We start from the raw sequence: 25,433 nt of genomic DNA, 5'->3' as shown, positions 1-25,433 counted from the left end.
CATAAATTTACTTCAGAGAAATACAATGAAATAATATCGGAAATTAATTTTTTTGTTCAGTACTAAATGCACATGAACTAATTGAATAAAATAATAGAATCAATTTCATTCATTTCCGAAAAAGCCGATTTTATTTATATAAAATTATGAAATTCGTATTGTATTAGATTTGGCATTTTTTAAACCATTCCATTTATTCTGAAATATGTTTATTCAATGAACAATGTTCAATATATGTGTGTAAATTATTATTATCGTTACTTTTCGTTCAATGGATATTCTGTTCATTAAATACGTATAAGAAAGAGATGATAACACAAAGAGTAATTATCAATTTATCATTTTTGCCGCTGAAAGTTTGATGGGAAAAACCTTTTCGATAGGAATGTTGGTGTGTTATTTAAATTTTTGATTGTTTAATATAATAACCATGGTCAAGCCTCGTCCAGCATCTCTTTGCTCCTTTGTTTCATCTCGACTTAATGAAAATTCAGCTGATATTCCACAAATTACGTTTTGATGTTACATTTTATTTTATTATGAAATCGATTTTTTTTTGTTATAAGAAATGAAATCTTTTCCTTTGAATAAAAAGAAAGAAGAAATTGCTTGTATGATGATTATTTGCTTGAAGAGACATTTTTTTTTTAAAACAAAACCTATCACATACATTCATATTTTTCACCTGAATTTGATCAATTTTTTCATCACAAAATATTTTAAAAGAATGGAATCTATTTCGCAACCATATGTGTTGTATTTGTTTTATGTCACCGGGCGGAATTTTCGATTAAGAATTAAAAGTATTCCTTATGAAATCATTTTCTTTGCGATAAGTAATGTATATTTATATGAAGAAATGCAACGCAATTCAGAATCTTTTTAAGCAGCATGCTTCTCCTCTTCGATGATCTCTTTGGTTGGCAATGGATTCTTTTCCAAGGTCTCAGTATGCTTGAGTTTCGATGAATCAAAGTTTTCAATGCCATTTATGAAGTTTTGCTGCTCCTTTTCTTGCTCGATGGCTATCAGAAGAAAAAATAAAACAAACAAAAACAAATGCCATGAAGAAACACAATGTGGATCATTGAAATGCGAAGGTGTAAAATAGACAAATACAAACCATCCTTATCGGGCAATGGGTTCTTCTCCTGAGTTTGTGCGTGCTTTAATTTCGTTGCATCGAATCCTTCAATACCGTGAATCAGATTTTGTTGTGACTTTTCGGTGGCCACATCTAAATACAAACCAACACTCGATTAATTATATATATTATTTTCATTTTAACAGATTTCTTTATGCTACCTTCGGCCGTTGGAAGAATTATCTTTTCCTGGGTAACTGTATCCTTGAGCTTATCTGGGGTAAAACCTTCCAATTGGCTCTTAAGATCGACTGCTACTTTTGGCAAATCTTCTAATTTTGGAGACGACATATTTCTGCAAAATTGAAAGGAAAATACTCATTACTTCTCGCATTTTCAAATGTTTATCTTTGACGAATATGAAATACAGCAATTCATGTAGCTACTGAACAAAAATCTCTTCATAGATTGTTCAAAGTGTGTCCCTAAGTTGGTTCGACTAGTCGTTATGAACGTTCATAATAACACTTATAATAATAACAAGAAATTGAAACGTGACTTTCTCAGACGGACGCAACGATAAGCGCATAAAGAAAACTTGAGCAAAGAATTTGTTGACAAAATTGAACGACAGAAATTCCATTTACAAGGCGTAAATAGTGTTTTATTTGTGTTTAGGTTTATGTCTATGTCAATTTTCAAGTGAGGAAAGCGATGCAATTTGTCGTGTTATTGCTAGTGCGCGTCGGAACTGTTTATTTCAGTTTCACTTTTCGATCCGTTGATGATTTTGCTGTTTCAAGAGCATTCATATTTCTAGACGTCGAGTAGGAGATTTACCAATGAAATAACGGCTATTTTCATTGGTTTTTTTGTTATTTTCTTCATCATACTCTCATAGGGATTTCTTTTATTCATACACTCATAGTGATGCTCATTTTACGACCACATCTAATTTTGGAAATTGCTTTTCTGTTTCAATTGATTGAGTTATTCTTTCGATTGCCACGCCCGTTGTAATAGTTTGGACACAAATGATTGTACACATGTTTTCTTTACTCATGGAATTTTTATGACAATTTAATGTCGTTTAAAAAAAACTGCATATTTGCTATGCTTGAGAATGTTAGAATGTTGAATATCGTCCATGAATTAGTAAACTGTTCGTTCAAAAGGACAGGGCAAAACATCGAAATTCTTCATATATTTCACTGTTTTCATAATCAAGACGAAACGTTCCATTTTTTTGCAAATTATTTTGCTGTTTTTGTGATTGGTCAATAATTAATCAGACTCATTTTCCTTACTCTCCATATTATCTACACACAAAATCGGCAAAAAATTTTATGGAATGACTAATTGATGGCAATTTCTATATAATCAAACGAACAAGGGGGATCGAAAATGTGGTATTACATATTCCGAATAGTTAAATGCGTTCGCATAAATTTGAATGTATTTATTTTGATTGGCCAGTGCACGATGAGTCAGTGCCTCGATTGAAATAAGAATGCTATATATGTATGGAATTGGTGATTATGTAGCACATAGTGACTATACGGTCATGCGATATGAGCATATCTTTGGTCTAGAAGATTGCGGAAAGCCAAAACTGAATGAGATTTTAATCATGATGACTCATTTATATTGACGATAGAAATGAAGATATGTTTCGTTTGTGACAAACAGTCTGATGGAAAAAATGCCGCAAACAAGATTATATTGATCTAAAAAAATCGTCTGTTTCCCCCATTCAATTTATGGACGCTAAAAGAGAAAGTAAATGCAATGCTCTCGACTTGGCAGTGAAACGAAACCCACAGACACACACACACACACACAGAGAGAGAGAGAGAGAGAGAGAGAGAGAGAGAGAGCGACAGAGAGAGAGATATCGATTCCATCAGAAGACCCAACATCAAATTTAAACGAACGTTATGTACAACAATGAAGCCAATCATTGTACGCCCCAGCACCCAAACACAGCGCAGACTATCGTATACACAGCTGATTGATGTACATAGTCAAATATTTTCTATGTGTTAGTTCAATTCGGTTGCGACCGACGCAATAAGAGAGACGACGTCAGAAGAAAGGGACAAATGTGGTCTGTATAATGAAAACCGGTAAATCACATAAGCAATGCACTTCAAACAACCGTTGAATTTGGAGATTTAGTTCGTCCGCCAACATCAATATAGTTTTTGTTGTCTAAGCACAATAACATTTTGTTTGAACATCATCGATCAAGTGGTTTTTCAATGCTCCCATATTAATGACTTTTTCCAATCAAATTTAACGAACGACTCTATTACTCTATTTCATTTACCTTTTTACTCTTTTTTTTAAATAATGATGAGCAAAGTGAAGCTCCGGTTCGTTTTCAAAAACAGTACAAATCTACTCCGCGAAGACTCTGTCAATGTCTTTAAAGTTGAAGGTTGTCGATTTTCAGTTGGTTTTCCTTCCACGAAAACAATGTAATCGTTGCCGTGTGTACTGTGTATACCTATTAATTTGAATATGACAAGTGGAAGCATAATTGGATTTTACCGTACCGCATTCACAACAACATACATTGACGAGTAGAAACCTAGGGGCTTCTATGTCGGTTTGGCATTCGAATTTTTATTCACAAATTCGAGCTCAGTGCCATGCATTCGCAACGCTGCCATATGATTTCTATGTAAACATTCGCACTCGCATTCGTGAGAACGTTCGAGAACAGCAAAATACGACTGCTATACGAATGCGAGTGCGAATGTTTACATAGAAATCATATGGCAGCGTTGCGAATGCATGCACAAACACGAATGAACGAATGAATTATGTAGTCACAAGTTCGCTGTCATAGCCGCATTCGTCGCATTCGCAAACGTTCGAATTTTTGTTCTGAAATGCGAATGCATTCGCAGCATTCGCGAGAGATAAATCCCCTTAGGTAGAAACGAAGAAAAGGCAATAAAATCATAGTAACAGAGAGGCAGAGAAAACCGGAGAAAATGTCAGAAAATTGGTTCTCAACAAGTTCGACATTAATTAACACCAGTTTGAGTAGCAATGAATTTATGATAAATATATTTACGTGTTTCTCTTCCGCGCTTAATTACCAAATAACGTCGATCGCTGCGCTCGGCAGATTCAGCTCTTTCGTGTGCTATGTGTGTGTCGAAGAATTTTTTTGCCATTTCCAAATGACTGAAGCACTTTAGACAAATTCAACTCTCTCATTCTCTCTCAATTTAACGAGGTTTGGTTTAGATTTTATTTCATTCTGCGAGTTTCATCCATTTAACCGGTGAATGATATTTAAACTTATTCTTGAGTAATCTAATCTGAGTGTATTTCCCTTCGCTTGTGCATTTTTAGTTCGTGTTGAAAGCATTGAAAGAGAGTTTACTCACTATCTTTTTTTCCGGTTTAATTTCACGCATTACATTCTCTTGGAGAAAAATAACGAGTTTCATAACTATAACTATGATGTTTTTGAATCTTCATTTCTTGATCGAGCTACATTTTTTTACATTTAAGAACAATAGGTCGATGCATGGTTCAGCCGGTAGAAAACAAACATCTGCCAAACACATTTGTCTTTTCTAAACTATTTCTTTTCATTTCAAATTCAAATTGTTACTTTAAAAATCAAACACCAGATAAAATAAATCAAACCGAATTAAATGAGTGGCACTTGAAGCTTCAATGTGTATATATTTTAAACCCATTGAATACACGTTGTTAAACGCTTAAGTAGATCATCAAATGAAATAACAAATCAAATGGAATCTATTTTATTGGTTCGATTATGAGTCATGCGATTAATTTAGGTTGTATTAATCATACCTCGAAACGAATATCAAACATAAAGGGGGAAAAAACCGTACGGTTTGTCGTTCGAATATGGCATGTTGTACAATTTTGACAAATACAATGACTCAAAATGTGCTAAATATTTGAAATCCGTTATGGTTTCGGATTTAAAAACATCGAAATTACGGTGGCTAATCACATTTAGTGTGTTCGAAAATCGAATACGTTCTCCAGCGTCAACAATAAATTCATTACAAACACACCAACATTCGAACAAGAGACAATGCTGTCAATTCTCAAAGTAAAATCGAATTAAGCATTTCATTTACAAAACAGAAGAAAAAAACTAACGCACGAGCCTATTTCTTCCCTTAAATAAAATGTGATCGTGGCAAGACGCTTTAAAACCACATTACAGTAAGTGCATACCATACATGGTAATAATTTTTATATGTTCGTGGCGCTTGCAAACGCGATACATTCGTTTCACACTCTATTATATACAGTATGCACAATGCACATATGTTGATGACAATGGAATGATGGAGACGATCAACTGAAATATGCTTATTTGTGTCAGTCATTTATTTCTTTGTATTTGTTTTAATTCAAATATAAAACGTGGAGTTTTTCTTCATGTGATATTTTTCATTTCTCAGAATGTGGTTGAAAAAATTCGTGATTTACATCCAAGTGTCTTGATCATATTAGATATACAGAGTTCATATGTTCAAGAGACTCTTGCTTACGTGTATGCTCCGAATGATTTATTTGCCTAGTTTTTCACAGTAAATCGTGTTGGATTCGATGAAAAGAAACGTGGCCGTATAAAGGACATATCATCATTGAAAATGACATTCGGCAATAAATAAAAATGCGTTAAATTGTCTCAAGATGGAAATGTGCACGAAGAAGAATGAGGAGACGCGGTCGTAAAAGACGAGATCGCTATATTTAAAATTTAAATTTATGCGTATTTTTAATTGTAAATTGAAAGAAATTCTTTTAAGATTATATTGGCATACGATGTTGGCGTGGGTTTTGGCTTTTACCCTACGGTTCATACAATAAAAACTGAATCGTTTTCGCTTTCATCGCAACAAATTGGCAAATAGAATGAAACCACAGCGAATATTTTGTAAGGAAAAAATATGACCCGAAATGAACGAAAATTTCAAACATGAAACGGAATAAAAATAAAAGTAAAATAAAAAGCAAATAAGGAAAAAGCGTAGCAAAGTTACTAAGTGAGGAAAAAATAAATACGAAACAGTGACGATAAAAAAAACAACTGTACATGATTCATATGTATATGATAAAAAAAGAAATAGAAGCGGACGGTTTATACTACTTGAAACACAGCTGAACGTTCTCCATTAATGCTTACAGCATATAAAAAGAATTTATCGCACTTTATAACGAAAAAAATTTCAAAGTACAAAGAAGAAACACGAAAACAAAGACCGAACAAATATTGTTGACAGAGAACCGAGCAGAAATTGAGAACGGTCAACAATGAAATTTGAGACAGTTGTTGCCCGATTAACAAAAAAAAAACGATGTGGATAGATTATGTTTTTTTCTAAAAGGTGAGTCACATTAAATGGATGAGTAATAATAGTACTCTCATCTATTTTTTTCTCTATTAAATTTGGTTTTTTTACATTGAAGATCGTAAACCGCTCGATCGAAAAGTGACGGCAACTTTTTGTTATATATTCAATTAAATTTACTTCCACATCACAGATGTTACAATAATTCAATATCATATGTCGCTCAATGTGATGGCTGTCCGTCCGTCTGTCTATCTTCTGCGTAATGCGTTTCGAATAAGGAAAGTTGTTGCGTTTTTAAGTATCAGCGGACAACAACAACGCAATGTGAAAGTGAGCAGTAATATTTGCATGCAATCAATTAGTTCCATGTTGTGCTGTTGATGAATTGCTTCAATTCTTACGATTGAAAATGCAACAGTAAAAATTGCCACGATGCCAAATAAAGAAGGTTATTTCTATTTTGCCGGTTGACCATGTATGCAATACAATCTTGTTATATACGAATTTGTTATATACAATTGGCATGCGATGTGAATAGGTGGTATTTGGAATATCTGCCATATTGAACGAGACAAAGGGGTTATTATACGTTGATTTTGTTCCGAAAAATACATAAAATGGACGTGATGAATACAAACAAATGCGTTCGCATTGAACACAAATTGATGGCTACGAAACAGCGTCCCGTTTCTAAAAATTTCCAACCATACTCATGCGAGAGAGCGATATTTTTTTTAAATTGAATTGTTGTTGTCGTTTTCACTTTGGCAGCACAGAAACCGTGCACCAACAGAATAACCGAGACGAAAGAAGACTGAGAGACGAATTTATACAAGAATAATACATAAACGAATTATAACGATCAGCGTCACCGCCCATACACAAAAAACCGGATTTCATTACACGAAAATATATACACAAGCCATTGCCACGAATGTGTAGTTTGCCATTTTTGCGCATTGCATTTTGAAATGTGCAAGTTTTTTTTTTCGTTCTTTCCTGCCGAATTTTATGTTTATTGCGACGTTATCGGAGTTGATGAAGCCGCTTGAATGGAATAAATGAAAAAAAATGATGTTCATCGCCCCCGAACAATGTTTTATTCGAAAGAATGCCGATTTTTTTGTTGTTAATGTAGCAATATCAATCTTTTTTCGATTGTCTCGTTGGAATTTAATCGCCAGTATCCGCAAGCGTCGCTTCGTAGATAGTGTATCAATTTGAAATTTAATATGCATAAATCAAACTTCCAAATTGGTCAGACTAATGACAAAGTATTTGCAAATGCTGCAAAAAGTCCGCCTTCGTTGCTTTGATTTTTATCTATGTTTTTTACTCACCTCTTTCTAAATGTTCCAAAGAAATTCCTCTTTCAAAACTAGCTAATTAAATTGATAGCTCGGCTCCACTTGGCTAATTCACTTGCAGACAAAAAAAAATGAATAATTTCAAAAAATGTTTACGGCGAATGGGTGAATGCGTCTCTACAGTTCAGCGAATCGAATTCAACTGTGAACTGAAACAAAGGCTCAGAAATTGTTCGTCTGCTCAACGTATTCCAACCAACAATATGACGAACGCACGATGTGTTGTGAAGCCGATTCAAACAGATTCAATATTTATTGTCGCTGACATTCGTCGTTGTGAATACATGTAAATGTTTGTGTGTGTGTGTTTATATTGGATGAAACAGTAGCCGCATACGCGAATATGCATGAGCGCATCCCATACAAGCGACATGAGTCACGGATGGAATTTTTCCTCTCTCTCTCTCTATCCCCGTTCTTTCTTTAGTATGTACAAATTTGGATGTAAAATCAACAAGCGAAAATAATACAACACAATAACACAATACACAACGAATGAGGCTCAAAGTAGTGCTCGAAATGAAAGCCGAAAAGAAGATAGAAGAAAAGACTTGTTTGATTGTATAAAAACGATGAGGTAGGTTTTAGATTGGTTGAAGTATATGCTATCACGAATGAACGTTAAATTCTATACTTATACTACTTAAAATTGCTTATACGTAGTTGCTTTGGTTTGTATCACAGATAAGACCGCCGACGTTGAAGTAATAGATTTGTTTATTCGCTGAACGCGCGATATTTGACTAGCATGTATATTTTATTTTCCCGACGATTCTTTGATTCATACGTTTTTGTTGGATTTTGCCGAGTTTTCACTGAACTTTTTTTCTTTACATCGTACACAATTCAAATGTCAATATCATGTCAAATAATAATACGTATGAATCCACGCGAGAACCAGATTTTAAAAAAAAAGTCGACACAATTTTATTGTGAGGAATTATATACGATGAATGCAATCGAAAATAGAAAATCGTGTCCATCAAAAACGAATTACGAAGTTTGGGCATGGAATACAAATGGTGACAATGGTTAAATAAGACGAATCGACGATTTGGTTAGACACACTTCCATGCAAAATAAAACACATGTTTTTAATGCTGAAAAGAAAAGAAATTAGTTAAATTTTTATTGATTGATGAAAATATGGATAATATTTTTTTTTCCAATTTCATTCTTTTTTCTTTTGTGGCTTCCATTTTTTTGGGTTGATCTTCTTTTTTTTAGGGTAGATGTTTTTGTTTTTGTTGGCCATCTTTTATGTGGATATTTTTTTGGGGTGTTGACATCTTTTTTCCAGGCTCATGTGTGTATTTTTATATGGCTCTTTTGGACATCCATCTCAAATATTTTCTCTCTTTTTTTCGTTCATCATCTTTTCGAAAAAGACGTTATAATGCTTCATAATCAATTGAATATAAAAATTAAATCTATGTTTGAACAATAATCCGGTTTAAGTTTAAATTATAAATTAATAAACGAGTATGAAAAACATGATTTTCTGTTATCATTGAAACGGATAAATTTCACAGACTTTTTATATATATTGAGTTAAATGGTTGGTTTGATTTTTTTTAATAATTGGAAAATTGACTTGATTTTTTCTTGTAAATGTTTCGGATATCAAACTTTTGTAGTGCGTACAAGAAAAAAATGAAATAAAATGAATATTCAAAATTTCACCTCAGTAGATAGATGTTTTTCGCCCAAGGTCGATGATGATTTTATAATCCCTCCCCCAAATAAAGTCGATCATATGTAGATGTTCATTTAAATTGAACCATTTCACATTGAATCGCCACCAATCAGGAATGTTTTTGATCTTTTGCCTGATGGTGCAGGTCGGCAATGGAATTACATATTTCACATGTTTGTTCGTTTTTTTTTGTTTTAACACAAAATTTCACAAATGTTTTTCTACCTTAACTTAGGTTTCATTCAGGCATTAAACTTCTTTTTGTCATTTTTACGTTGTCTCCTTCTCTGTTTTTAAACCTTTTAATATACAATTTTAAACAATTGGTTAACTTTGTGTCAATTTTACAAAAATTAAACGATATCCGACACATTTCTATCAGAAAAATACTTCGCTTGATGAATTATAAAGGGAAAAAATTCGGTAAATAGCATATATGAAATAGGGAGAAATACATAGGGTTCAAGGTTTTACATTTGGGATATTGGATTGTTTTTTTAAATAAGCATGGAATAAATGTGAATTATTTTGCCATATAATAAATGTTATTTTTCACGGTTAATTTAGCAGAAAAATATTACTGTTTTTTTTTAAATATCAACATTTGGGCATTTGATAATTGTTTTTTGTTAGTTGTTAATTTTGTTTAGCGCTGTTTAAGATTTTTTATTTTTATTAGCAATCACCGCATCACACCATATGCATACAAACAAAGCATCTACTTACACAGTACCACGCATGAACATTTGTCTCATCTCCATTTTGGAAAATCTGACAAATTTACGTTGTATTGCGTCGAATAGTTCGTATGTTTTGTTTGTATGCAATGTATGCTCGAAACCTGCGTTAGTAAAATCAACATTTAATCGTCACATTTTATGAAATCATAAAGATGGATACTTGTTATCTAATTCATTCTTGATGAACGTATTGCAAATAAATTTAAAAAAAAAAGAAATTTCTTTCGCATTGAATTTCTATTCTCCGCTCCGTTCGAAAAATGAACGCTCTACCCTTTCAATAGACAAAATTTGATCATTTTCAAATTATTATCGTGAGTTTGTAGTGCAAATAGTTCACTACAAACATTTACAGATTCGAGTTTTTCTTTTGCCTAACGTTAAATTTTACTTGCTAGTTGACTTTTGATTTGTACATTTTTTAGAATTCTAATAATGAATTTTAATTTGAATAGACCTAATTAGCTCCACGAAATGGTATAGATTTTTTTTGTTATCGATGGAAGCGAGTTTGATTGTAAAATTGAAAATTCCTACTTAAAATCGTAATCAATCCAATTGTGTGTTTCTTTCTTGTTACGTACATATTTAGCATTTGATGCTTTTGATGAAAACGAGAAATTTAGACTTATTTGAATGCCGATAAGTTTGCAAGAGAAAAAACATATTTGATATGGCTTTATGTGCAAATAAAATTGAAAAAACAAAACTGACAGTTTGTATACAAATCAATGAACAAACATTTTCAGAACAGTTTTCACCTGTGAATTACAGATAGGGCATCGTTTTCTTTTGTTCCACACCTTAACTGTACACCGGTAGCAACAGCATACGTGTAAAAATCGGTTGTGAACAAAAGCACCATTTTTTGGTTCCGATAAACAAATCATGCACATACCATTCGTTGGGTCGGTTTCTTCCATAGCACGGAATTTTTTCGCCATCAGTTCCTCATCATCGATGTCACTATCGCTGATCTCATCGGCAAAATCGATTTTCCGCTTCTTGGCTCTTCTCTTGTTGGCTGCAACAGCAGCAGCATCGACATCAGCATCCTGTTTCTTTGTTTTGGCCATGTGTTCTTTGCTTGTGGATCCATCAAAACTGTTTGTTGTCTTCAGTTCCGGCACAACAGCATGTTGAGTTCCGTTGGCATCACAATCTGTGGAGGATTGCGATGATCCGACTGAGTAGCCCGATATCGTTGATGCCAAACTATCTAGTTTGCTCAGCGAACGAACACTTTCATAAACATTATCGAATGAAATCGTTTGTGAAACTGGCTCAGAATTGGGGTAAACGCTTTCCTGGCTGTTAGGATAATTATGTTCGAATAAATTTGAATTAGATTGTTTATTAACATTAACTATATGTTCGAGATCCGAACAATACGTTTCTTGACTGCTCGCAGATGCAGTCACTAAGTAATTTGATGGTAACGTTGATTGTTGTTCATCAGGCGATAGCTCTTGACTTGAACAGCAACTACTTTCACCGGCACTATGCTTCTGTGGATGCGACGTCGTTCGTTGTCGTTGTTTACGCATTTGCTTAGGTTTTTGGATGAATTCATTACCAATACCATCACTGCCATCGCTACTATTACGGCTGATACGACCATCTTCATCATGTTTCTCGTCGTGTATCGATATTGACGATGAAGTCGATGGTGAGCTCAATCCAAGTAGGTTGTTACGATGATGCCGTCCAAGGCTAGCACGCTTTCGTCGGTGTTTCGGTCGTGGTGGAAAATGATTCTTTCGTATCTGGTAGTAATGGAAAAAATTTGAAAATTAGTTACGCTGATTAAGTTAAACAGGATAGTATTAAAGCAAGATTGATTTCATGTAGGAAAAATTCATGAAACATTACCCATTACGTCATATGCAAAAAAAAGAGGGAAAGAATTACGCTCAAATTTGTTAATTGTATAAACTGACATGTATTATCACAAGTTATGTGGGATTGAATCATCAAGAGCATGAAGTTACTTCGAGTATGTTTAAGCGCTTTACACAAAGGATATTGATCTTAGAAGATGCTTTTTGAAAATTTGTTAGTCAACCGAATGAAACTTTCTTTAGCTTTTCAAAAAATTCCCTATTCCGGTAGAAAGTTTGAAATCATCGGGTAGAAATCATCGGGTTTTTTTTCGGTTCGATTTTTTGCCCGCTTAAAATAAGCGTTGGTGCTTTTCGGTTCAATTTGATAACAAGAAGAAGAAGGCGAGAAGAAAGGAATGATGAAGGAATTGAATGTGAAGAGAAACTACATCAACAAGCCGTTTGAGCAAAGCAGGCAGGCAGGCAACGTATGACGGTCACTCAATGGAACTGTAAACACAGGCGAAGTGGAATGTGAAAGAGAACAGCACAATGCCGACATACTGTTGATGACGTCACACTCATGCACACTCTCAAAGCGATGAGTAAACACATACGCTTGCTTGGATGTATGCTCGCGTCGACACATTTCGTGTTTGTGTACATTTTGTTGTTGTAATTGCTAGAAGAGGCATTGTCTATTTACAGAAACATGTACGTGCATGTTTGCTTGTAAACAGATTTCCTGTATTTTCTTTTTGCAGCAGGTCAAATGGGGAGTGGAATTTTTGATGCATTTTGGAATTTTGAACTTTTTTTTCCACAGAACTCAATCATGTTTCTATTTGAAAGAAGAAATGTACGTTGTACGCGCAATGATGCGGCTTGGTCACGTGTATACAAATATTATGTGAATGACGAATAAAGCACTCAAGTCACTTGGATCAGTTCAAAGCGCGAATGAAAGTCTTGCATGTACGATCGTGTTTTTGGCACAAAAATATACCAATCAATGACACATTGCGCTACAAAGTCTCGACTTGAATTTATATCTTTTTTTTTTTTGTAAATAAATCAGAAATAATGCGATTAAAAGGAGGCACATTAATGAGATGTGACAGATTATTTGTTGAATATAGTTTAGAGAGTCAAACTTGCTACGATAAAAATGAAAACGTATCGGAACAATTTGTTCCAACATGCACAAAAAGTAGTTTTATTGATTTTTTTAATCTTCGAGATCCAGTTAAATTTGTCAAGAAAAATTGAACTGCTTTTGAAATTTATGAATGTGAAAAATGATTCGGTTGAGATGTGGTTGTTGTTTACCTGATAGCATTTCTCACAGTATCGATACATCGGATTATTTTTCCGATTTTTGCACTTGATGCATGTCCAATAGTCAGCTCTTCCGAGTTCGGGATCAGTGGGTGCATCTGATTCCTCAGTATCCGCATCTTGAGCAAAAATTTCAATGTCATCTGAATCGCTGCTTGAAGCGAACAATGCCTTAGCCACCACTTCGACCATGTCCTATAATTTCGATTTTTTACAATGTTTAAAAAAACTGATCATACGGTCAACAATGTCATGCTTCATACATCCGTTCCGCTTGATGAACCGTGTGAGTAGATATCCTCGCTATCGGAGCTGTCATCGACCTCATACTCGAAAACGTCCATCGTTGCGAATCCATCGGTTACATAACCATCGCTGCAGTCGCTTTCATCTCGGCAAAAATCTTTTTTTTTTGAGTGTGGAATAGAAGAGAAGCGAAAAGCAATGATTAGCAAATAAATTCATCTTATACTCTGCATACGTTTATCGTTTATTTATTCAGTGTGCGTGCACACCTATTAATAGTAGGATGAAAAATGCCATCAACATGTTGCACGTTCAAACATGTTTCGATATTTTTGGTTGAATATCCATGAATAACGAATCGTCGTTGGCTGATAGAGTGAATTATTCATCATTGAATTGTTCGAAGCCAATGTGCAGAATTGCAAATAAACAAAACACGATGCAATAATTGAGGCTGTGAGAATGAAAATGGCAATACAGGAATAAACATTCTGAAGCGCATCAAGAAAAAAAATTCGCAAAAGTGAATTATGAGTTCTGAATACGCAAAAGTGAACCATGAACCTCCTATGCTGCCCATGTAAATTCATGTTTCACTTTTGCATATTCAGAACTCATGATTCATTTTTGCGAATTTTTTTTCTTGATGCGTTTCAGAATGTTTATTCCTGTATTGCCATTTTCATTCTCATTAGCATAAGTGAATAGTAGCATACGATTGCAGTAGCCTCTTAAAATGAATATCGGTTTTTTTGTTTTGAACTGAACTGATAAACAATGGCATATTGATAACTAAATTTCTATGAAAATGAGCGTGTACAAACCTGTTTCCATCTCATTGAGACTATCGTAACATGAGCTCTCTGATTCGCTGTGTTCAGTTAGAACAATTTCTTCAGCTAATGTCACATGGACCTGTGGTAATCGCCGCTGCTTTGTACCTGGCCGTTGTTTCAATTTCACTGCTGATGAACCACTCACTGTTCGCGTAACGGTCACCATTGAAGATGATGACGCGATTGACCTCCACGATTCCACCGTTTGGTCTGAATTTTGACGGGCAGGTGTTGTTGCGATGGATTTTTGTGTATCTTGTGCATAACTTTTTCTTCTTTCCGGCCATGGTTGTGAAAAATCTATGTTCAGTTCAATAATTTTCAGTTATACGTCGTTGGTTTATTTTATAAACACCACAAATGGTAAGAACACACACACACAACACAAAATATAAGAACAAAAAGGAAAACCAGACCAGAAAAAAAGAAACTAAATCAAAAATGTTCTCTATGCTATACTATTGATCTATATTTTTTTTTTTAAACTACAACATATATAACAAACAGCAACCATTTTGTATCCCTTCCCCAAAAAAATAAGACGCATAAAATTTCGTGAATGTTCATAAAAGTCATGATTTGTTTTGATTTTCATTTGCTCAATTAGCATGTCAAACATTTATGCCGAGATAATTCAGACGTGAGAGATTTAAAACAGAGCAAAATGAGTAGAAAATATGTGGGGTTTAATCGTTTCCAGTAAAAATGTTCGTTAATGCCGACACCAATAAATAAGGAGTTTTAGACAATTTTTCGTTGTTTGTTCACAATGCTCTTCATCGATGCGCTCCGTATGTATAAATCTCTTCCATCTGTGGATATACATATTATGAACCGTGCTCGTAGTTTCGAATGGCGGGGAACAACGCACACCATTTTAGAACATGGCACTCACCACAATACTTGACTTGCTATGTGTGCTTTTTTCACTTCAATATTTATTCAATTCACCCAAAATTAAATTTAAAAAAAAATATATTTCTTATTTTTTCCAAACCCATACCTCTAAATTGAGCTGATTTATGCATTTACAAAAATAAATAAAATAAATTTGTGGCAATTTTTCGTTGAAAAAAAAATGCAACTTTTTTCTTGTTTCAGCCAAAGTCGTTTGGATATTTCAAATGCACACTTTGAACGCGTTATGAAAACAGAGTACAACTAAAGAGAGAACCATGGAAATTTTCAAGACGTGTATAATTGCAAATATGGCCGACCAAATATGTACCACAGTATTGTGACTGTGAATGGATTGTGTGAAGTCAGCACGAAGGAGACAGTACGTCAGCGCTTTGTTTTGCGTTTCTTTGTGTGATTATAGCACACAGTTTCGACACTCCAGTTGAACAGCGCCCTCAAGTTGTCAATTATCGGACTTTCACATGTAAACGTTCATTCTATTCAAATGGATTCGATATTGGAATGTTCGTTGAATAAATTTATTTCAAATATTTCTATTATTGAAAATTTAGTGAAAATTTGTCGTGTATTTTCAAATAAAGAAAAACACTCATAATATTTCCAAAGGTATAGTTAATACGAATGTGAAAAATAGTCACGCACATTGGATGAACTGACAGCTTGCCATAAAATGCTGCACATAACACCAGCCAACCGAACACGATCGTGAGTTGATCACGTGAGACGCCCATCTGAGTTTATATGGAACTCAAGTTGAGTCGAGTCGAGTTGAGTTATTTTTGAGCGCAGGAATATTCCACTAAAAATAACAAAGACAACAACCGCCTCACCAAACGTTTTTTTCCATATATTTGTATATTTGCTTTGATTTTTGCTCACACACATTAATCTTCTTTGCATTGCTGAAAAACAAACGAAGTATATGAAGTGTATACTTTAATTTGAAAGAAAAATAATATTTAATACTGGAATTATTGGCGAGAAAAATGTTTGAGTCATGTTCATCATATTGGTTTTTAGTCAATACCATTATAGGGTAAATAAATTTGTCACGAAAATAAAATTCGGTTTTATACATTATGACATAATATGGTTGCTTAACTGTTGATATGGAGCTATCCATACAGATTTATCAAAATTTGCTTGGCATATTCCGGAATAAGTGTCTACTGTTTATCAATATAAAAGTTGAGTATTAAAAATGGATTAATGTAGAAAAAATGTTCATTGGCGAATTTTCCAATTCAACACTTATTTGCATATATGTATTATGCATTTTCTTTACATTTTATTTTATGAAATTTCGAATACTTAAAAATTGAAAAGAAAACAACATCTATGGTCAATTGGACCTCAATCTTATAGTTTGACCTTAACTCCAGACGTGCCTCTTGTTCCTAAGCCGCTGATTTTAAACAAATGTCTGGCTTCTTGGGGTAAATCACCACGTAAACGCGACCATGTGTATTGCCCAAGTTGTCTCGTGAAATGTTCTTTTTCTGCACCGTCTTCAATTGTTTCGGTTGTTTGCGTGCTAATTTGTAGAGATCTTCGGAAGCAATTTTCGTACGCTGATTTTTATTTACACATGTACCTCGCGGATTAATAAATTTAATTTCATTATGTGTTTTATAAACAATTTTCTTCCTCGAAAAAGTGAAGTAAAAAATCGTTCAAAATCAATGTCGGAGAATGAAAAAATAAAATATATTTTGCCATTTGAATCTGTTGCTTGGTTTTTTGTTTTTGAATGAGCGTAGAGCGGGTTTTCGAAAATCATAGCATCGCGTTGTGACAGTTCGAAATTCGAATTAGATTTGATGTATCAGCAACAGTCGAACACAGCGATACAGTAGGACTGCGTCTTTTTGGTTCCCATCTGCCACTTAAATTTCTATACATTTCCACAAGGAATAACTTAATCAATTCCACCAAATTCGTTAATATTTTCTATTATTTGCGAGCTAATTTAGTCATAATTCCGTTGTGAATTCCGTTACCAACATGTCTGCAACAGTGAAAAAGGTGAGAATTCGTACATTCAATAGACATTTATTAGAACTGTTTTGCGAGAAAATATGAGCATAAGTTTAGTTTTGAACATTTCTAAAAGTGTATTTCATAAAGTTGTATCAATTGAAATTGTATTCCAATAACGAGATTAATGTTTTAAGTCAACATGATTGGGTTCTAGATTTTTCGTACGAGAGCATCATTCTGTATGCACTCATGTGGGTATTATGTTAGTTGTTGTTGGCATATACTTTTAAGGTTGTGAAATGAATTGTGATCAACATTGAGGTTATGTACGCAGTTACTCTATAAATAATTAACAAATATTATGGTTTTGTTCATTAGGTACAAGAGTACAAAGATGGTTTGATCAAGAAAGCAGAAAATCTAATAACCATCGGCTTCCCCGAGAAAATTGTCCGACTCAACGAATTATTGGAAACACAAATGTTCGCCAATCGTAATTTACACGATGTTCATCAGGTAAATGCATATGTTTGCCATCGGCTAATGCACGAAACATTATACATTGGTTTCTGTGATTGTTTCTCTTTCAGGATCTAAACATTCCCGTACCAGATGCAATTACACAAAATCATGTAAACGACTTTGAGGCCATACCATCGAAGCGAGCACGAATTGATGACAATTCAAAGACAACCACAGAATCATTGACGGGTCCTTCTGGTACAAAAGTATTGGCTTTGCCGACCGGCAGTGTTGCATGTAATACACCAATTTGTGATTTGATCACCGTCGTCAAGCCCTTCATCCGCGAATTGGTTGAAGATTCAAACTTGTTGAAAATGTGGATTTCATTCATGAGTAAGTTCTGTATTCAGGATTACAGGCATTTTTGCTCCACAAATTTGGTTCATTGAATAAACCAAAATTCAAATTCCCATTTGTAGTTCCAAAGATCGAAGATGGTAACAATTTCGGTGTAGCTGTGCAAGAGGAAACCTTAGGCGAAATTCAAAGCGTTGAAAGTGAAGCAGCCGCATTCTTCGATCAAATATCACGGTACTTCATATCACGGGCGAAAATTGTTTCTAAAGTCGCGAAATATCCACACATTGACGACTATCGTCGTGCTGTACAGGTAATTCAATGGCAACTTTACCGCTAATTTAACCTAATCTCGGCATTATTTTAATTTTTTTTTCTCTAAAATAGGAATTAGACGAAAAGCAGTTCCTCAGTCTTTGGCTGGTTATGTGTGAAGTGCGCAATCGATACTCTTCACTGCATGATATTGTCATCAAAAACTTGGAAAAATTGAAAAAACCGCGATCATCCAATGCCGAAGGACTGTACTAATTGCTTTAAGTGTTTATTTTTCTAATGTTCACATGCAACTGATTGGAGGACGCTAAATAATTACAGCAAATTGAATTCAAACCTCAACACATGCTTTTTTTGTAAACAAATCACTCAATTAAAAATCAGTCTCGAAAATGAAATAAAACTGTAATTAAAAAGCAATTGTTTTCAAAGAATCAATATTGAAAGAAAAACTAAAAAAAAATTGGAATAAAAATTACATTGCTCGTAATTTTCGAAATGTTTGACACAAAAAGAATTGTTAAATTTAAACACACGTTTAGATCGTCTCTAAATCATGAAATAAAAATTCAAAATTTCCATATGAAAATGTATGTTTGTTTATTGAAACCAATAAAATGTGAGTAAAGGTATAATTTATTCAGCTTGTTGTTTGGCCTGTTTTTCTGCCGCCCGTTTCTCTTGACGCTTCAATTTCTTTTCTTCTGGGCTCTTTCGCAATGCTCGTACTTTTCTCGTTTGGACTTTACCAATTTGCTGTTTGCCCACGTGAACGCGACCATGTGTATTGCCCAAGTTGTCTCGTGAAATGTTCTTTTTCTGCACCGTCTTCAATTGTTTCGGTTGTTTGCGTGCCAATTTGTAGAGATCTTCGGAAGCAATTTTCGTACGCCGTACAGAAAAATCAATTGATGGACCAATTTCATTGACTTCAATTCTTGGTGTTTTCAATCCGGATTTCTTCAGAGCAATTTTGTATGAACGCACCAAAATCTGGTTGTCTTCAGTCAGTGTGAAGCTTAAAACATGTTCAATGCCTTGCAATCGAATGGCGTTCACAGTTTCACGATGAAATGCATCAATAAACAATGATTTCAACCGGCGCATATCCTCCGTTTGTGTCCACTTTGGACCGTTAAATACCAAACAGGGTTTTACACAAGTACCGATTTTTTCATTTTGAAATTCCCTCATCGATTTAAACTGTTTGATGCCCAATTCAACCATATCTAGGAGTTCTTGTTCGAATAACCGTCCCAATACCAAGTTGTCGGGACGCTTTTTCGATGATGAACCAAACATAAATAAAGTGCAATCATTTTTGTCAACCAAGAATTGCAACGAGCTGGTGTCTTCAAATGGAGTGATGTCATTACTGCGAGACAACTTTTTGCACAGCGGTTTTTTTAGTTGATAAATATCCTTAAGAACTTGTTTTATGTGACCGGAACATTTTCGTCCTTCAAGAAGCAATGTGTTTTTTGCATCTTCTTTGATTTGTGGCTCACGCTTCAACAGAATCTTCTTTCCCTTGTGTGTGGTTGGCTTTCTGTTCAACCGGATGAAAAATAATTGGTTATTTGAAAAGAAAAAAACCATATTTATTGAAGATTTTATTTACCTTATACGAAGAAGTGACATTTTGATCTTTTAAATAAACAAAAACCAAGGAAAAATATTAAATATTTCTTTCAAAGTCGTTTTCGAACACTATTCTAACCAAAACGTTGTTTATACGAACGATAAACGTGTGTTTTAGATCGCCAAGCACGTTTTGTCAGACGTTTAGAGCCGCCGTCAAATTTTAAAACCATATCTGTCAAGCTGACAATTCACTCAGAACAGGTTTTGTTACTCATAGCAAAAAAGGTTTTCGAGAAATATTTAGAAATTAAACTTGCAAGAATGGCGTACTCCTTTATATCGATCCATTGAAAAGAAAAAAAACATGATTATTTATGGTCAGACGTGCAAAAAATCTATTTTTTATTTTGAGCCGATTCCGCTGTGTTTACGGCGGTGATGGCTCTCATCGAATCCACTGTTCTCAATTTATAAGCATGGATCGAGTGTATGTGTAAGTTGCGGTATGTGTCTAAGTGTCTGTCTCTGTTCAACGTGTAAGTATTTTTTTCATAGTGTGTGGTACATTTGTTTACGACCGGACTAGCTTTGAGTCGATGTGTTGTTGTTATTCGCTTTAGGCGCATTTACGTTGTGTACCATGTGTGACTGTTCAAAGGAATGATGATGTTTCTGATGATGAATAAAGTCGTACACGAACAGACCGAGTCTTGCAACCGTTCGGTGCGGTGGTGTATTTTGTGTTGTCTTCGTGTGCTCAATCTTTGTTCTGAGTTTACGTTCCCTTCGATCAAATTCATACTTACTTAACTTTATATGTGTTTGATTCATCGTGCCGTAAATTTATCGATGAATAAATTGCAAATCGTAATCATTGTAGTAAACATTTAATTATTTTTTTGCAATTCTACTTTGTCACTGTGCAATACAGGAACAACAACAAAAAATATGTACGTAAACATTGATTGTGAAGTTCGATCAACTGTTTCAAGTTTTTTTTTTCGAATAAGACAAAAAAGTGTTACTTCTATATTCTCAACAGATAACAATGTGTTGTGCAAACGATCGTTCATTTTTCTATTTATTCACATAATGTTTGCATAAGTTTTTTTTTATTTATAAATACGTGTTGAATCGGTTGTACTATGTCGCTTGAAAGAGATTTACTTTTTCGCTTGAAACTCAACTTGTTGGAAAAAAAATTTACATATTCAACGAAAAAACAAATCTTGTAATTTGAATATTTAAAAGTTTGTTCGATTGGTTTATCGTTACCTCTCCTACTCTTCCTCCGGATTAGGTTCAAGTTCGATTGCGATGATTTAAACAAACGGTGCAAATAAAATAATATCGGCTTTCGATGATTTTCTTGCAATTCTCATTCTTATTCCAGTTTGAGAGAAAAACAAACATTCACGTTCAGTGAAGCAAAAAGAGTACCATACATTCGACCACCAAGAAACTTGATTCGCACATACTTACGTAAGCATTGTGGCCCAATGGCCAAAGAGTCTTCTCCATTGTTACGGAGAAGCAACCGAAAAATAACAAATTCTTCAGAAAAAGCGTATCATCTCTCAGCATGCTTCAGCCATATACATATATGTGGATATATATTTGCCAAAAGGGCGTCACGAGCCAAAGCTGAAATATGGATAAAATAAATATACACTATCGACTCTCATTTGTCTGCGTAGTGTGTATAGTAATCAAACGAAGAATTACATTTATTTGAAATGAGATAATACGAAATTGGCTGAAGCTCGACTGTGTATTACATAAAAAAAGTTGATTCAACCGCTCATGCAGCATCGATTGGTGTTCGAAGAAACGCAGCTAAAGTGGAAATGGGTGCGAAATAAATTTGCATAATTCGAAGTGTACTATTCGTTTTTTGGTGTTATTTTCTACTTGTTCCTATTTCCAATTGAACGCCGCACTATTTTTATAACATTATCGCTGTGTACATGGAATGAATTAATTGGTTTTTTGCCTTCAAACAAAGCTCTGTATAGTATGAAATCGAGGCAGTTTTCTATGTATTTCTCTCGATAAATAATTTGCGTTTATAATTGTTACGCTTCAGAGTAAAAACAACTGGAACTCGCAGAAATGATATTTCCAAAGTACACAATGGAACAGCGATAACCATTTGATGACTTCAGCGATTTTTTTTAAATTCTCGACGCCACATACCAAAAACGAATACAACATATTCAATTACAAATTTTGAGCAAATTTGCAATATTCGATTCCGAAACCAATCCAAAGAGGGACGCCAATAAATTATTTTACCGATTAAAATTTCATGTCAGCTCAATAACAACGTTATAATAAATAACAATACGTTTGGTCAATGCTAATATTCGACAATAACACAACACGTCTAGTTCGTGATTAAAGTTAATAAACGAATACGAAAAAAATGATTTTACTTCCACATTCATTGAATATTATCTCATCATTTTTCTATTTTTAATTTTGCAGATATAAATGACAACAGTCACAACGGCTAACGCATAAAATATTGTGAATGGTGGTGGTCATCCGTGGTGTCAGTGAATTCTCTATAGAGAATTATTATACAGTTGTGCCCGTAATGTAAACTGATGCTTATCAAGTAAACGTGTATTCTGAAATCGATTACTCATGCACTATACATGTATATACAAAGTTTGTTCCAATCAAAAGACAAATACGTGTTAATTCAATGTGTGTTACTCCTAATATAATCATATTCGTACGAAGAAAAATAAAATGAATTTTCAATTTCGGTTCGCAATAAAATCGATTGACTAGTTTACCACATAAAATCGTTGTGCAATATTTTTTCCAAATGGTATTCAATGGATTAAATCTATGATAATGTTGATCAAACGAGATTCAAACAAATCAATTGAACTAAATTTATATGTGACATAAAACGAAATATTTTCTGGGATTACATATATACATGAAACGGCAGCAACGAACCACTTATATGTATATATAACACACCAAATCACCGAGAACGAACGAACGAACGATCGAACGAAACAATTATTCTGAATTGCAAAATACGCGAAGAAATGAATATGCAGGCCAAGCAACGAATTCACAATCAACCGGATCGAATGCATGTTATGTATGCAAGCATGAAATCCACACGAAATAAATCGGTAATGTCGTCGCAGCGAAAGCGTCACGCTTGTTTTTGTCACGTATTCCCAGTCGGCCATAGCACATTTAAGTCACTGTTGCTCTTTGGATTTTTGCTCATTGCATTCAACTACTGTGTCAATGACACTGTGGCATTCAATTTGGAAAATCGCCTACCAATTGTTAAGTATGGCGACGCCGATACATATTTTGGATACTCGGTTGCCGGTCATGAGATTGGCGATGATGAAGACGATCTTCCTACTGTGAAATGGTGAGTCATTTTTAATTAACCACTTTCACATGATTCAATCATGGTATGACTTCTAGATTATTGGAATAGAAACACTTTCGATACACTTTCTGTAGTTGCGTTAGTCATTCAAGTAATATGCACAAAACATTTTCGATTAATCATAGTATCTCCATCGAATCAGTTTTAATTTCCAACATTCAGTATAAATTATCTATTGCTGTATCGTTGAACTTCATTGGCGTTCAATTTTCCCTCTACTCGTCTCTATAACTCAATATTTCTTCTCTCTCAGTCTAATATTGTCTCCGTCACAAGTATGAACAATGTTCAAGTGATGGGAACACACAGAAGTTATCCTATTCCGTTTAATCCATTGAATGAATGAAACAATTTCTAAAATTAGAATAAAAATGCTATATTTTAGTTCTTTTATGATTCATATTTTGAGCCGCATCGAATCGTTTGGTACTGGTTTTTCTCTGGGTATGGCATTGAAATCCATTATTTTTATTACAGTACTTTCGCCCGTCCTCTCCTCCATTCTACATTCGAACTGTATTCACCCTATCTCTATTGGTTGTCGAATGTGCGTATAGCAGCAGCATCGTTTGGTCCCTCTCTTTTGCTCGTTTCGACTCATCAAAGAAACCGAAACCGAATTTATTCTTGAAACTGGCGACTGACTCAAAGCAGTATGATTTAATAACCGAAAACTCAATACAAATGAGAAAGTAATAATCAGACCAAATGAAACCAATTGACATTTCTTCATCGGCGTTAAAGACGTGATGTTTATGTTCCATCATTATTATTCTGACACTTGAAAGCTTGAAGTACTCTATGTTTATGTGGCGTGTCATTGTTTGGCTAATGCTAGAATATACCGTCCCTCCCTCGTTCCACTGTATTTTTCGATAAATTTTTGCTGACTAAATAAATCACACTTGGAAATCGCAATCATTTTCTTTCTTCCTCCCAAAACTTATTCACATTTGAAGAGTCTCTTCGGTCGACTACAACAATCGATAAAACTCCAGATTTTATAGTATAAAGTTCTGTGGAGCCAGCGTTTCTTTTCGTCTCGATGTGCTTTGTATTGTCCATTGGCGCACACACAAAAAAGAGTATATCGGTAAATCACATCCGGCTGTAAATGCAATTGCTAAAACAAAAAAGAAAACCAAATGATTCAAATTTTATTTCAAATGAATGTAAAACCAACCGAAAAAATGCAAATTGTGGAAAAAAATAAAATCCAAATATTTGGATTGGGAATTTGAATAACCGCATTTCTATTCAAAGTAGATGCATTCGGTGCATTATGTTGAATGAAGTGGAAAGTCAAGAATGAAGAATGAGAGCCGGGTAACGTACACGTATGGTACCGTTTTGGCTTCCGCATCAGTCGCTGCTTCGTCAATTCAACAAAATATGTGCTACTTCTCGGTAACTTCGATCCATTACGTTACGCATCGCAATCTCTCTACTCCATTCAAATAAGATGAATCTGGGGAGTGAATGTAAACAGAAACAAAACAAACCTCAATAAAATTTGTAAGGCGTATGCATGGCTGTTCAACAACCGGTAATACACCATTGTTGTTAGCTTGCAATACATATATCATCACCATTATCACCACAAATCTTCACCATGGACCGCAAAGAGAGATTGAATCATTAGTACCGTTCTGAGAGCGCGTAAAAAACGCTTTCCAAACAACAACAACAACAAAAACTGGCCACCAGCAATAATATTGATCCGTATGATTTCGAAACGTATTGATGTTGAGCAATATATGTATTAGACGCGAAACGCGTTTACTTATTTGAATTCAACTGGTTTTGTTTGAACACATACCAATAGAAGGCAACAATAAGATGACGAACGAAAGAAATGCATCTTATGTGTACTAATACTCACATTAAAATGCAATGTATTCATCGTCTAGTCACCTTCTTATTC

General features: G+C 34.3%; 5 protein-coding genes across 11 annotated transcripts in view; 2 read left to right on the top strand and 3 right to left on the bottom strand.

Annotated features, from left to right (window-relative positions):
• Positions 1 to 103: 103 nt before the first annotated feature.
• LOC129568476 (thymosin beta) lies at positions 104 to 8,035 on the bottom strand. The gene is made up of 4 exons (XM_055446415.1): positions 7,788 to 8,035; positions 1,306 to 1,439; positions 1,124 to 1,237; positions 104 to 1,025 (listed from the first exon to the last, which is right to left on the bottom strand). The coding sequence occupies exons 2-4, from the start codon at positions 1,433 to 1,435 to the stop codon at positions 883 to 885; spliced, it is 387 nt and encodes a 128-aa protein (XP_055302390.1). The 5' UTR covers positions 1,436 to 1,439; positions 7,788 to 8,035; the 3' UTR covers positions 104 to 882.
• A 1,733-nt stretch (positions 8,036 to 9,768) lies between these two features.
• LOC129568475 (E3 ubiquitin-protein ligase Mdm2-like) lies at positions 9,769 to 15,812 on the bottom strand. The gene is made up of 5 exons (XM_055446414.1): positions 15,497 to 15,812; positions 14,482 to 14,793; positions 13,675 to 13,814; positions 13,403 to 13,606; positions 9,769 to 12,016 (listed from the first exon to the last, which is right to left on the bottom strand). The coding sequence occupies exons 1-5, from the start codon at positions 15,519 to 15,521 to the stop codon at positions 10,979 to 10,981; spliced, it is 1,719 nt and encodes a 572-aa protein (XP_055302389.1). The 5' UTR covers positions 15,522 to 15,812; the 3' UTR covers positions 9,769 to 10,978.
• A 1,420-nt stretch (positions 15,813 to 17,232) lies between these two features.
• Positions 17,233 to 19,081, top strand: LOC129568472 (proteasome activator complex subunit 3). The gene is made up of 5 exons (XM_055446410.1): positions 17,233 to 17,439; positions 17,773 to 17,910; positions 17,985 to 18,252; positions 18,339 to 18,529; positions 18,604 to 19,081. The coding sequence occupies exons 1-5, from the start codon at positions 17,419 to 17,421 to the stop codon at positions 18,745 to 18,747; spliced, it is 762 nt and encodes a 253-aa protein (XP_055302385.1). The 5' UTR covers positions 17,233 to 17,418; the 3' UTR covers positions 18,748 to 19,081.
• LOC129568471 (ribosome production factor 2 homolog) lies at positions 19,068 to 20,297 on the bottom strand. The gene is made up of 2 exons (XM_055446409.1): positions 20,114 to 20,297; positions 19,068 to 20,041 (listed from the first exon to the last, which is right to left on the bottom strand). Exons 1-2 carry the CDS (start codon positions 20,131 to 20,133, stop codon positions 19,129 to 19,131), a joined length of 933 nt encoding a protein of 310 aa, XP_055302384.1. The 5' UTR covers positions 20,134 to 20,297; the 3' UTR covers positions 19,068 to 19,128.
• A 313-nt stretch (positions 20,298 to 20,610) lies between these two features.
• LOC129568457 (integrin alpha-PS1) overlaps positions 20,611 to 25,433 on the top strand; it is a 29,741-nt gene continuing 24,918 nt past the window's right edge. For 2 of the 7 annotated variants that reach the window (XM_055446375.1, XM_055446373.1), the window contains exons 1-2: positions 20,769 to 21,927; positions 22,564 to 23,488. In XM_055446375.1, the coding sequence (XP_055302350.1) occupies positions 23,145 to 23,488 (344 nt within the window). In that variant the 5' untranslated portion in view covers positions 20,769 to 21,927; positions 22,564 to 23,144. Of the gene's footprint in view, positions 21,928 to 22,563; positions 23,489 to 25,433 lie in introns of those variants that run through there. The other 5 variants (XM_055446376.1, XM_055446374.1, XM_055446377.1 and 2 more) reach the window with 5 other exon arrangements.

The sequence above is a fragment of the Sitodiplosis mosellana genome, unplaced genomic scaffold (genome assembly GCF_009176505.1).
Source record: "Sitodiplosis mosellana isolate CC-2019 unplaced genomic scaffold, AAFC_SMos_1.0 Smas_scaffold_19, whole genome shotgun sequence".
Lineage (NCBI taxonomy): Eukaryota > Metazoa > Arthropoda > Insecta > Diptera > Cecidomyiidae > Sitodiplosis > Sitodiplosis mosellana.
This window is presented reverse-complemented; position numbering and strand designations above follow the sequence as displayed.